Below are 14,287 nucleotides of genomic sequence, written 5' to 3' on the forward strand. Positions count from 1 at the left end.
TGCAGCATCAATACGCTCTCTTCTCTCTGGCAGCAATTTGACTCACTCAGATATTTTTATAGATGAAAAAAATGCTCAATCTTTTGATATAAGATATTAATTAATCAGTTTTCTTTGTAGTATCGAAAAATGGTACTGAATATCGTTTTCTTTCAAGGGAATGTATCATAGTTACAAATTACACTATCAATTCTAGAGCATACTTTGAAACGATATGTATTGTCATATTAAACAGCCCTATTCTGAACTCATTTTAAGTGAGGTGACACATACAATGGAGGTGAATTACTAAACAATAAGTGTTATTATGCACCCTTGGTGTTAATAATCATGTATATGTCAAGTCTTTAAGCATGCGAGTGGTGACAGTTACTTCCACCTGTGCATCACACCTGTGCTAAAAATATCCTGTGACAGAGTGTAAAATGATAACAGCAGCACTTCTACTTGTCTGGTGAGCGTTTTGTGTGCTTGACTGACAGGTGACATCATCACCTTTCAGGGTGTCCTGCTCAGCCCTCATGATGTCGATCAGGGAGCTCTCCAGCGTGTTCATGTTGAAGCTGTCGAACGACCTGGTGCGTTCCTGAAGAGAGGAGAAAAAAAAAGGAGAAACCCTCGTTAGTTCTCTTCACCTGCTCCAAGCCTCGCTGAACACTTGACCAGCAGGTTCATAGGAGCAACAGGAGCATTTAGATTTATTTACATCTTTTAATGTGGCATTGCATCAATTAACCTAAGATGGCCAATAAGCTCTCACACATACACACACAGAGGAGACATCACTGAATTCAATTTACACAAGAAAATATACTGCTTTGTAATTCTGGCTGCTACACTCTACTAAAGATCATCTGGGAGATGAATACAGAGGAGCAGCCAGATACTTTCTCTGTTATTTATGAAGGCTTTCTCTTCATTCTTTTCTTTTCAGAGAAAAATACAAAAGACATGACAGGTCAGTTCATTTGTATCAAAAGGTGAAATACTTCTTTCTTCCATGCTTCAATAAAAAATGTGATATGAATGCATGCTGGCCTCCTGCTTTAAGATTCTGACACTTCTGGCATTGGCCTAAATAGCAGCAGCGACAAACAAAACAAATTAGAAGCGGGCCCTAGTTTCCCATAAGCATCACTGGAATCTCAAGTGATTCGCTAATATATTCTCCAAGTAAATACTGAGATAAAAAGGAAGTTGGATCAACCTTATTAAAAAAGATTTTTTTTTCAGGGGCCACTGTTTGTTTTTCAGTCTCCTGTTTTGGTTTTTCAGCCACCAAACAGCAGCTCATATAACCCTGTCAATGCCACAGGTGTGAAATGTTAGAGTAACACAATGTTTTTTATTCTAATAAGACAAACTCTTAATTAAATCTCATTTCTGTTGTCAGCACACATTTCTCTTTCTCTTAGAACCTCGACTCCAAAAGAGTTGGAATTCTGTGGAAAACATTAAAAAATCAAGCAGTGAAGTTCAGCATTAAAAACATCGTCTTTGTACTGATTATATGACAAAAAGATCATAACCTTCTGTTTTATTTATGTTTAAAACAACATCCCTACTTTTACGGAATCAGGGCAGTAACATAAAGGGGCACTATATAGAACAGAAGACAGTCTGAAGTAAGAAAGCGGCAGGGTCCGCCAAATATAAACAAAGTAAAACAGTGTGAAACTGTTTCCTTTAAGGACAGTTTGTTTATTCAGTCATGACAAAGGAGAGTTTAGTAAGTTTGTTTAGGCATTTAAAGAAATAAATCAGTCTATGAAAACTACATAGTGCTTCTTTAAACGACTAACTAACTAAGCTGTAAACTCTCAGCACAACAGAAGACAACAATAGGGCCGGGCCTGTTCTTGACAGACAGCTTTGTCGCCTAAAACAAGAGCATCCTTGGCATTCCAGCCATACTGGAAATATTTCTATGTGCGTAAACACCCATAAATTGTGTGGACAAAAAATATGCACACACCAAGAACATGTGCCCACGCACACACACACACACACACATACACACACACACACACACACACACGTGTCATGCTGATAAGGCTTCAGTCTCGACTCCACCTCAACCAAACAAAATATGCAGCCGCTGACAACAACTTGTTGACAAACTGATCGACTCCTCTGGTTCCCCTCAATCCAGAATAACCACGAGACCATGCTGCTGAAGACCACGACATGAAATCCGTCTTGTTTACTTTTTAGAGTTGGCACTGATGGTCTCATGGGCCCCAACATCACGGGATTGACTGTCTCATTCGTTCCTCTGTCTCTTCCCCATTTTTCCCAGTCAGAACTCCACATGCCTGCCACCTTAAAAGCAGAAATACCTTAAAAAAAGATTTCTATTCCTCTTTTGTGCGTCAGAGATCTCACACCACACAGAGCCGGTGACTCTTCTGGCTACAAGTTGCTGTTCAGTACGGTGAGCATCATGACTAAAACGCTCAGTCACGATTCGTTCTTTCTTTCCTTAACTGCCTGGTCACGACTGAAATAAAGCTGTTTTTTTTCTTCCTGTGTGCATCATATCTATTGTATCAACCGCTACAGCTGTAACAAAAAGAAACAAAAAAAAAAATGTAATATCAACTGCAGAAACCAATGCTTAACTATTTGCAGAGATACTGTCAAAACAGAACTCTAAGCAGTAATTTTTAAAACACAAACAAGCAATTTAACACCAGTAAAAACCTTCAGCGAGAGATCGCTGAAGTATCAACATCTCTTCAGGCTCAGTTTTTGCGTCGAGATTCACGTCTGAAAATCATCCCCTTAAGAGTTGACTGAGCATGACTTGATGCTGACAGACCAATCAGGGAGGCTTTAGTTGGTGTCGTGGACCACAACCTTTCGAAGCTTACTAATCTTGTGAACAAGGGGGTGTTGAAAAGCTGCAACAGCTTCTAACTTTATTTAGCAACTTAACTGGGTGCATGTGAAGAGCTGCCATATTTATACAAGTTTAAAAACCAGAAGCAAAAACCAGCACCAGCAAAGCCAGCAGTGCGTTCATCCAGTCACGTGTAGCAACAGCTGACAATGACATCTGATTGATGAAGACTTGTAATTTGTCTGTTGTGCAGACTCGAAGTCACATCCTTCTCAAGCAAAAACAGGAGAAAGGTGACAAATGTGGGCTGCTGTTGCCAGGTTAAAAATGACACATTAACATTAAACGACTGGAATAGAGTGCTGATGATGAATGTGTAGTTTTTATGTTGAATTCGCCTCTCCTGAAAAGCCTGAAAAACCTCCTGACAGCGACAGCGTGTGAGCAGCTCTGGCCTCAACTTGACTGATAATGAGCCAGCCTTGCACAACAAGAATTAGCCAATGTGTCTGTCAACCTGTAAGTAACCTATCTGTACAGCCATTCAACACTTTGTCCTCCAAACAAATGCAGCCATGCCTTACCTTTCCAGTATTTGTCCACTAACCAGGTCAAACTGCGGGCTAATATCTGTGGAGAACAGTCTGAGAGCAAAACCTCCTGAGGGGAAGAGAAGCTTATAGTATACTACATTACACCGTGAACTCCACAGGGGTCAAATGCTAAAGGGTTCAGAAAAACAGACATGCCGCGTCAGTGAGGCACATGACCAAGGGTCGGTCGGACGGGAAACTGACTTTTTTATCTACTGTCTGGTGTCTGCATTGGCTCCCAAAAATCCAATAGCTACTTTTACTATCTGATCAGCCAAAGAGCCTGGTTGGACGTCAGCCACACTGGCTGGTGCTAAAAGCCGAACTTCCCAGCTGTAGCCAAAATCTTACCAGCAATCCTGGCTGGTGCAGATTTCCCACACTGACTGAAGGAACATGCTAAAACAGACATGACATGTTAAGAAGAACACACCCAGAGCCGATCTCTCCCTCAAAACAAATATCAACACAGGGATGGAGGCCAGACTGTGTTCGCTATTTCTCATATCCGCCTCAGTATCTTATGTGGACTTAGGGTATTGCTTTAGGTCAATTAAACCAAACATTCAAAGACAGGAAAGCAAGACAAAGTGAGGGATTGGACTCCCAGCACAGGCCAGCACACAAACAAATATAGGTAGCAGAAAAGTATTTTTACTGTACCATCTTGTCTTATTTTAGCAGCTGTGGTATTCCATGGTAATCCTATTACATTGTTTCAAGAGAATGGGACTTCATTTCATGGCTGAGATGGACATGAGGCCTGGATGGCGCTCTGCAGTTGCTAAGCATTAGCCGAGAGCGGTGCAGGCGGTGATTAATCATCAGAATCATGTGTCCTTCTCTCTCAACAACTGGCCAGCTGACCAGCAAAGTACTCATCCCTGACAGATTGTGGGGCGTGCACAGATAATCGCTGACACACACACACACACTTACACACAAAGTGTCATGGTTGTTTGTCACCTCCAGAGATGAACGGACAGACGGACACACACACACACACACACACACACACACACACACAAACACAAGCTGCAGGCGAGAAACACACACATTTGACAGTGCAGTCCACATCATGTGTATCTATGAAAGCTTGCCCACGCTAACCCAAGGCCAGAGGTATAAACATAGAAGACACAGCACGACACTATTATTTGCAGGCAGGACTGAAGTGTAGCTCAGTGTATAAACAGTAAAAATATAATCCACATGATGCAGTAAAACTAAAAGGATTTAAAAAGTGTGACACACCCCTCTTCTATCATGACCGTCGATACCAGCATGATGGATTGATCCGTTCTGCCGAGGCTTGAACTTTTGACTGTGAATGAACAAATGTGTACTGGACTGACCTACATGTACCAGGATGGTGCTGGAACTGTGAAAGCATCATCAAATCTGAAATCATCAAAAAGCACTCAGTGGATCAGAGGCTGTGCACACATGAAGTAAATCAGACGATGGAATCATCCCTGTTGCTGTTGTTGAAGGCACGGAACTCAATTTGGGCATATTAGATTAGATAAGCATGGCCTGCAGTTTCATTTAGTGTCGTTTCTTAGAAATGACTCCCCTTATGAGGAGAATGACCTTTAGCATAGTTGAGCATGAGTTTATATAATTATGAATATATCCTGATTTCTTTACTCCATGACAGGGAACTCATTTGACATTTGAGGATTGTCATCTTGGGCGTTGGAAATGTTACAGACCACCAACTAATCTATTAGTCTACAAAATACATAACAGCGTAATCAACGATAAAATAATCCAATAAATCTGGCTTATTTATTTCACACCAACATTCCCAAAATTAAACCTTTGAGGGTTGCATCTGATTAACTGTTGAGTTAATCTGACTAGATCGTTTGTAGCAGCGGGTTGAATCTAAAGCATCACACACCAGACCAGGCACGGCAACTGCCCTCATATTTTGATGGCATGTATGGATGTAAAGAATGATTAAATACAGCAGGCTGTGGGTGATTAATTCAAACATTAATCTTCCATGTCACCTGCCCGTTAATGAAAATTGGAAGTTGAGGGAGGGTGAAAGAGCGGAGAACGTGACAGGGTGGTGAGAATGGTAAGGATAAAAACAGCAAGGGCGAGGTTTCTTTTTACAGATTGGACATTATTTCGACATCAACCTCCGACTCATTGGTAGGATTGTTGCCGTTCTTTCCTGATTTTGTGTGCCTCTAATCACATCTGTGAGACATGAGGCAGAGAGAGGAAGCCCAGAGCAAAGAAGGGAAGGGGAAAATGGCAGATGAAAGAAGGGGGATGATGGAGAGTGGGAAGGCGAACTCGCTGTGAGGTAAGGCGAAATACAAAAAGAAGAAAGGAGGACAGGAAAGGGAAGCAGGTTGAGCTTTTGATGCTTGTGATTATGTTTCATCCTGGTCAAAGTATTTCAAAGACCTGCAATGACATTAAATACCCCCTACTGTCAAAAACAACCCATTACCCAGTGTTGGCTGCATGTTGTGTGTACGTGTGCATTTGGGGCGTAGCAGGAGTGACAGAGGCAGGGGTTCCGGACACTATTTGCACTGCTTAGGGGATTAGACTTCACCGACTCCTTTATTGCATGCAATGAGCTAGACTAAATAGAATATGACACTTTCACATAGACTCTGCTTTGTCTTCTTCCTTTGTTAAGACACATGTGCAGAAGACACAGTCCAGGGACTAATTAGGGCTCGTGCACACATGGGTACGTGCACATACACACACATGCAGGCGAGCTCTTTTTCTTCCAGTTTCAGAGCGTCTGTCAAGGGTGTGAGAAGGGCACAATGAGGCTGTATGAGCAGCAGAGTTATGTGCTTGCCAGCACAGCTCAGGCCACTCATTAGTCTAAAAAAACCTTTCTCTCATTTAACACCAGTGTCACAAGGACCGGGGTAATGGCTGAAACGTCAGGCTTTATGGGCTTAAGGGCTCAGAATGTTTGTTTGGAGACATTCATGCACATATCATGAATATAAGGCAGCAAAGCTACCTGGAAAGAACAAGGTTTACTCACTATGAACGTGTCCTGCGGAACCAGGCACCATAACTCTATGAATCCTTGATGTTGTTCACCACAGGTGCTCAACATTTGTTTCCACTGCAGGTGGTTTAATAACCTACCTTCATATAACAGCACTGTTATAGGCTCCAGCGTATCTAAGCTACACAAACAGTAAGGAGGGAGCTGCGACCAACGGTTACTCAAGTAGCTTACTGAGACAATATCCTGTCCTGGCTTACCCGCCTTCAGGTCCTGCAGGTTCACTGGCCAAATTTACCAATCCCAAGCTGCCCAGTACACCTGACACAGCAGCACGCCTCTGACCTTGGATTTCACAGTCAAGGAATTAGAAAACAAGGCAAAGATTTCCTCCCACAGTCATGAGAAGTACAGGTTAGGTTAACTGGCAACTCTAAATTAGCCAACAGTTGGTGTGACTGTAAGCATGAAATGGTGTCTGCCTCTCTGATTGACTGTCAACATGTTTATGGTGTTTGCCTCTCAGCTGGGATACAGAGGCAAGTCCCTCCCCTTCTAATGGGACCTTATTTCAGAGACAAGACTATACATCCAGCCGTCATGTACGTGACATTGTATGTAGAGTAAATACGTTGTAGAGCAAGTCCTGTGTACTAACACGCTGACAAAACTGACTAACTCAGCTAACAGGTAACTGTACCGGTTGCCAGATTTGTTGGGATTTTCACCTTTTTTCATACATTTTCTGCAGCAGTGTGACGGCCATGTTGGTGCTGATGATGATGTGGTTCAATGAGCAGTGTCACACAAAACGAAATACTTTCTATCTTTAAACCTACCCGGCTTTCTTGACTTTCATTTTTGACATCATATATGTAATTGTGTAATGCGTAATAAGTGCAATGGACTCAAAACAATCGCACATCTCTCAACCTTAACCACCATTCATATCTTTGCTGAAATAAGGTCCCATGAAGGACACGGGAAGGGCAGCGACTGCATCTGTCTGCTGGGTCTACCCCCCCCCCAACAATCCTCCATTTCAAGTTTGTGTAGCTAATCTGCAGAAGGACAGAAAGTAAGAAAAGGGGATGTATGGAAGGTTTTTCTGGCACCTAAGTACAAATTTCTGGTTACTAGCTTGCCATTGTGCTACATAGCAGTTAGCAGCAGTGCGCCTGGCCTGGAGCCCATCCCCAATACTAAAGCTGCTTTAATACAGCAGTGGGCCTGCCTGCTGCAGCAATAGCCACAGTACTGGAATATTTTCTCCCTCGGTGTACCACTTTGAATAGAATATCCAGAAAATGGCACACAACCTTGTTCTTAAATTGTATCTCCACATTTGCTCATGTACACACACATGAACACAATGGCCTCAGGTGCTCACAAGACCAAGACATGCATGACAACGGGCAGAAAAGTGTGTTCCTATCCCCTGAGGAGCATCTAACTGCAAATGTTAAACACGTGCTACTTTATGGGAGTCAACTACTTGCCGATGTAGACTCACATGTTACAATCGCATCTAATCCAAAAGGATACAAAGAAAGTAACAGTGTGACAAACTAACTCTGATTGTACACAGACAAAACAATGGGAAGACAAAAGCAAAAGCCACTGATCCTTCATCTGTTGTGTCAGTGTTAAAATGTAGACTATGTGCGGCAGCTGTGAAACACTGTGACAACAGTTCCTCATGGGGTAGGTTTGGTTCAGAGCTACAGTATTGCACTTACCCAACCTGGGGGTGCCTTGTGTAAGTCTGCATGTGTCATCAGTCATCTGAACAGATCGTGATCTCAACAAGCACCTTTCTGAGTTTTTCTTTAAGCTATTGTGTTATATTGGTTTTGGCTACAGCAATTCTTCTGTGGGAAGAATGGGACTGAATGAAAAGACAACAGCAGATCTTCAAGACTGAACTACGCCGAGTCGACCTCTGACGAGTAAACTTGACACTCGGTTGCCTGTGTAATAATTCAGCAGTGGTTTCTACAGTGACAGCTTCGACGCTGCAACATGATCTATATACTCGCACTAAAATGACACATTTTCCAATTCAATTACAGAGGGTGGAACAATACCGTCAGCTTGCGGTTCAGAAAAACAACAGATATATGGTTCATAAGCAGGAAACAAACACCTTAGTTAGGCCAAACCCTAGTTTCCAAGGCTCACAGACTAAATGCTTCCTGGAAGTTGCTTTATACATGAAGCAATATTTAGAAGCCACATTAATTCAGATGTCAGTGGAACATGTGAAAATGGGCAAAACGGTGCAGATCCACATTTAGCAGCTTGAAGTGAGGCAAAAAAGGAATCTGCTTAAGCAAACATTTGCATTTATGCCAAGCCTCACTTCTCTCTACATGCATAGATGCAGGAGCAGAGAAGAGATGTGCTCGAGGAAAAGCAGAGGTCTTAGCAGAGATATTTGCTGTGACAACAAGCACTGTATGGTTAAAAAAACCTACTGATAGTCAGGGAGCTCACCCAGCAGCTCCACAAATATCAGTTACAAGTCAAATAGTTAAAGGGTTAACTGTCAACGTAGGCCACATCTTAATATTTTTTCTAATCTAGGCCTTTATAATCAAATCATTGTTCTTTGTAAATGGTTTATACGTAGATAATCAGCCAAACACACACACACACACACACACACACACACACACACACACACACACACACACACACACACACACACACACACACACACACACACACAGTAAGGCCACTCTGCACCCATCCTCCATCTGCCCTTGCAGAATCAAGAGGGCAGGAGGACAATGCTACTTTGGCTGATCTGGCAGAGCAACATACTGCAGCTACAGTAATGCTAGCTTTAGCTTAAGTCTGCAACAGAAGGGCCTCTCTACTGCTCAAAATGGACACAGACTCACAATTCAGATAAAAGAGTGCATGCTAACAGAGCTAAGTGCTAGTTTAAATGATATATGCTGCTTGTAGGGGTTGATTTGACCACAATATGACTCCATAATATATTGAGCTTGAGGCCCTAATCATTTGGAATAGGTCTGATATGAACCTGACCCCATGACTACCAACAGCAATTAGGCTCTTAGCTAATGATAAATAGCTGCTCAGAGCTAAGCTTTGCTACTTATTCAGCAAAAAATTCTCAAGACATGTCAGGACATGTCAGAACAACGTCCTTACTGTTTGGTACTGCTTGGCCTGTGGTGCAATGTGAGTCATTAACTGCACATGGAGATATGGAAATACCTGAAAAGGTCAGGGCAAGCATCACTTTCTAACTTTTTAATTGGGGTAATTTGCTCTTTTTGAGGAGGCGAATGGCTTTGACTCGCCTCGTGGATGGCCATGAAGTAGCCCCTCACTGGTGGTCTCTAAGGCCGATTAGTAATGCTGTTAGGCTATTGACAGACTGCTGAAACTACAAAGGGGAGCAATCACTCAGACAATTTAAAACTATCTGCTGCTCCATTGAAGATGACATTGGGAACTGATGGTAACCAAGTACTTACTATATGACTGACCAGGAGTTAATTTGACAGAGCAGAAGGTACACTGTCCTGTAAGAGGGCTGAGGATATGCAAAGCACTTAAAGAAACCTTTCATCAGTTCATCAGGACTAGCTGGGCCTCGAGCAACCTTTCTCTCTTCAACCGAACGACACTATCAATCAAGAGCCAGATCAATAAAATGAATTTATCGCCATGCTCCCTTTAGCTCTCTCCATCAATCCTATCGGCTGTTTCCTACATGTGATAATGCAATTATCTGAGCTATCTTCATTGTGTGTGGACTCAAAATTAAACTACAAATAGGTTGGCATTTTGAAAACGAGTTGCTGGGCTATGGCAGCCGTGACCTGGGTGATTAATAAAGCCATAATCCTGAAAAATCATTAGGCATTAGGCTCGGGCCATCAATCTACAGTATTACCTCTGTTGGTTCCTTTGGTTTGTTTCTGGACGGAATAAAAATAAATCACATGGCGATGTCTTCGTGATCTCCAGTGAATCTAGATTTTACTTTACGTCGCAGACCGTCAATCTCAGGCGCTCCTTCCCGTAATCGCTTTCCCCATTTATAGCCTCCGTCTCAGATTACCATATCCTTCTCCCCATCTTTTTCTCTCCATCCATGATGCCTCCCCCACTCCTCCCTCCAGCACCCCCAGCCCTTATATGTGGCACACACCATTGCAGTGACAGAGCTACATTAGTCATCATCAGGAACATACAGCTGTGGAAGTACAGCACCCAACGACTGACTTCTAAGTTAATACAGTAATAAATGCATCATGTAAATCCATGCCCTGCCCCCCTGTCTAAAAATAGCGGATACAAAACATTCTGTAATAAAATTAATGGCTAACATAAATGAACCACAGATGTTTAATCATTCAGGCAGCATATGTCCACACTAATGTGCATATTGAATAAACAGCACAATGTGTTAATAAAAGGAATAGTATTCCAGCGTAAATGCTAAATCATACAGTGAGACTATAACAGGCGAACTGACCTGAAAGGGGAAGATGTTATCGCTGCGGCCGACTCCATCATCCATCCAGGATTTGGGGTTGAAGCCTGCAGGACTGTTTCGAGGGTACTTCTGGGATGCCACGTGGTTGTTGGGGAAGGTTTTCTTCAGTGGAGAAATAGAGTTGATGGGGGTCATCCCGCCGTTCAGCCCTCGGCGATAATCTCTGCCCTGAGACCCTCCCCAGCCACCGCCACCACTACCATAGCCTCCTCCGGGACTCCAGGAGGTAGAGGAGCCGGGGGAGGGAGAGGGGCTCTGGTAGCTGGCTGGACCCCAGGGGGACGGGGGCTTGTTCAGGCTATTAGACAAATGCGGCAACTGGCTGAAAGCCGGATTCCTGTGCGGAAAGGGCGGCGGAGGGTGTGGAGAGGCCGGTGAGCGTCGATGCTGCTGGTGTTGGTTGTGGGGGTGTTGGAAGTGGGGGTGTGGCGGGGGAGCAGGGTGGTGCTGGGACAAGGCCGCCGCTGGTCCAATCTGGGGAGAGAAGTTCCCACCAAAACCTGGACTGACGTGGTGTGAGAAGTTCTGGAACAGGAGGGGCCCATTGTTGGCAGACGCCGGGTTGAAGAAGCTGACGTCCTCATTGATGATGGTTGATGGCGCCGGCGGGATGGCAGCTGACCAGTTGTTGAAGCCAGTAAGTGATGACGAGGTTGTACTGGACTGGACCTGGCCAGTCCCACCAAGACCAGATGTCTCCTGGTAATCAAAGCCTGTCAGGACAGGAGACTCGAGACGTAGCTGCTTCTCCTTTCCGTTACTTCCTTCTGACACGCTGCTGTCTGTCTTGGCTTCCTCTGACCGGGCTTTTTCCAGTTCTGAAATGATCCCACCACTTCCACCCTCCTGGTGACTCCCAGGGGACAACTGCTGCTGCTTTTCTTGCGTTTCTTGCATTTCCTGTTGCTGCTGTGCTTTGGGCTTCTCTGGCCCCCCCAGGATTTCGTCTTGCACGCTGTTGTGGGTGGCAGAGGCAGGGAAGAGCCAGGGAGAGCCTCCCGTGGTGCCATTCCCTGCGGCTGTGGTGCTGTTTATGAAAGCAGCAGGGCTCTGCGACACATTTTGGTGGTGGTGTGGGGGCTGCAGATGCGGGTGGATTCGGACCGGGAATGCAGACTTGTTGCCAGTGTTGTTTTGAACTAGGACTCCAAACCCGTAATCCCCCATTTGTTTTCTCCCCCCACACACAAATGCTATCCCGTGATCGTTTGGACCTATTGAGAGAAGAGCACACAGGATGGCATGCACTGAGTTAGCAGTCAGCCTCTCTCATTCCACTATAGATCAAGGGATTTAGAAACAACTAGGTGATGGCCAGTGACATTTTCTAATGACAGAATAGATCTTTCTTTTCTGCTGGGTCTGTTTGACTCTTAGACATGTAATATTCACATGAAACTGTCCTGAATGAGCTCATTCTTCCACTGAAAAATATACCCTTATAAGTCTGGACAGTTGAGAAAAGCCAACCAGTTAACGTTACATCTTTAGCTAATTATAACCCCGTGACGTTGCCAGCTTGTAAGTCCACAGCTGAGCTGCTGGCAGCCACCGATATAGCTGGAAACACTGCTGTGTCGAGCCGACACATTCTCCATTTGAAGACAGTTTCCTAACGCAGACCAACTGACAGACAATAAATCACCCGCACTGTAACCTCACAGAGAACACAGCAGTACGAAATACTGATGACTGTTGAATATATTAACAATAAACCAACAAAACGTTCAGAAGAAAAACCCTCGACCTTCTTTGACAGCTGTCAGGAGCCTATAGAGAGCCCAACCTCCACATTTATCAGATGGAAATCAGACACTTATTTACTTTGGTCGAACAGCATCACACAGTATTGTTCATTATTACACTTCAGGTAACATTCGACAGCCAAGCGGCTTCAATCAGCTACAAACGTTAGCTGGCCAGCTAACATGTCCAAACCGTTGCTCAACCATTGCTAACGTTAGCTAGCTAGCTAGCTGTTAACCGTTGGCAGAAATGCTAGCTAGCTAGACAGCTTGAACACAGGCGAGTAAAAATTCTTTTCACCTTCTGATCACCACCTTCGACCTCGGCGATGTCTTTGTCGAGATACTTCCCTCGGGTGGAGAACAAGGTGGTGTCCTTGAAGAAAAACGTACGTCAGGCAAAGCTTTTCAGCGGCGATGTGATAGCTGACTCGTACAGTGCAGTCGGTCAGCTTTTTTTTCTCTCTCTCTCTCTCTCCCTTCTCCTGACGTGTCCTGCCTGCTCAATGACACAGCTCTCTATCCGCTGCCTCTAATCTGGACCGTGTAATCAAAGAGCTTTGTTAACGTGGCAGTGTGTGAAACAGACTCGGCCGCGGTTCTCTCGACAAGCCTTATTCGATCGGTTTCATTGTTCGTTTGATTTCGGTATATTTTCCTCGCTCACTGTCCTTTTCCTACAGAGCCAGCCGATTCCTGTGTGCTTCTTGGCTGCCCCTCTCTCCTGTAACCGACCGTGGCCGAATGACAGCGAGAGATCAGCCGAGACACACTTCCGCTTCTAGCACCGCCCCTCTGTGCCGTGGCCACGCCCCCTTGGAGCCACACCTCGGTTTGTGATTGGCCGTCTGACCGGCAGGCTTGTCGTATTTCTACAACAGTGAGCGGCCGTGCACCAATAATACAGCCACGCCGCTGAGAAGCACGGCCCACTGAGGTCGGGAGAGAGATCCTCCCAGCACGGTCCTGTCCTTTCACGATGCAGCCGGTACCAGGTCGTGAGAAAACTGAGATACCCAACCCCCCTCCTTCTCCTCCTCCTTCTCCTCCTCCTCTTCCTCCTCCTCCTCCTCCTCTTCCCTGGATAGGATGGGAATGCATCAGAAAAAGAGCATCCTCGGCCTGAGCTCTTTGATCACATGCTCCTCCATTGCAAAAGTGGAAGTGGAACAGGAAGAGATGGTATCGGTTCAATATCTTGTTCTTGGTATTCCTTTATTTGAGGTCAGCCCTGCGTCTACATATAGGCTGCAGTCAGCTGTATGGATTCCCCGTGTGTGAAATCTATTTTTATGCCTATCAAGCTCTTTTTTGTTGTTATTTATATTATATCTATAAGCATCGAGGACACAGTGACTGTGTTGTACTGTACGGTGTCCTTTAATGTTACTGATATCAATAATACATATATACATTAACACATTTCCAGCGTTTATAGCCAGTATGTATTAGTGCTGGGTGGTAAGACACAGTATATACATCCACATGTCCTCAAAAGCGCCTCAAAAATTCTAACATGAAGTATCATGTCTCCATATTTATGGACAAATACCTCGAAGTCTTGGT

The 14,287-nt window shown here is 44.3% G+C and overlaps 1 protein-coding gene across 5 annotated transcripts in view; it reads right to left on the reverse strand.

Annotated features, from left to right (window-relative positions):
* cpeb4b (cytoplasmic polyadenylation element binding protein 4b) overlaps window positions 1-13,515 on the reverse strand; it is a 34,280-nt gene extending 20,765 nt beyond the window's left edge. For 3 of the 5 annotated variants that reach the window (XM_037119064.1, XM_037119063.1, XM_037119062.1), the window contains exons 1-3: window positions 13,023-13,515; window positions 10,956-12,190; window positions 496-586 (exon numbers count right to left, since the gene is read on the reverse strand). In XM_037119064.1, the coding sequence (XP_036974959.1) occupies window positions 496-586; window positions 10,956-12,143 (1,279 nt within the window). In that variant the 5' untranslated portion in view covers window positions 12,144-12,190; window positions 13,023-13,515. The remainder of the gene's footprint in view (window positions 1-495; window positions 587-10,955; window positions 12,191-13,022) is intronic. The other 2 variants (XM_037119066.1, XM_037119065.1) reach the window with 2 other exon arrangements.
* Between the last annotated feature and the right edge of the window lie 772 nt (window positions 13,516-14,287).

Source organism: Acanthopagrus latus, chromosome 13 (assembly GCF_904848185.1).
Source record: "Acanthopagrus latus isolate v.2019 chromosome 13, fAcaLat1.1, whole genome shotgun sequence".
Lineage (NCBI taxonomy): Eukaryota > Metazoa > Chordata > Actinopteri > Spariformes > Sparidae > Acanthopagrus > Acanthopagrus latus.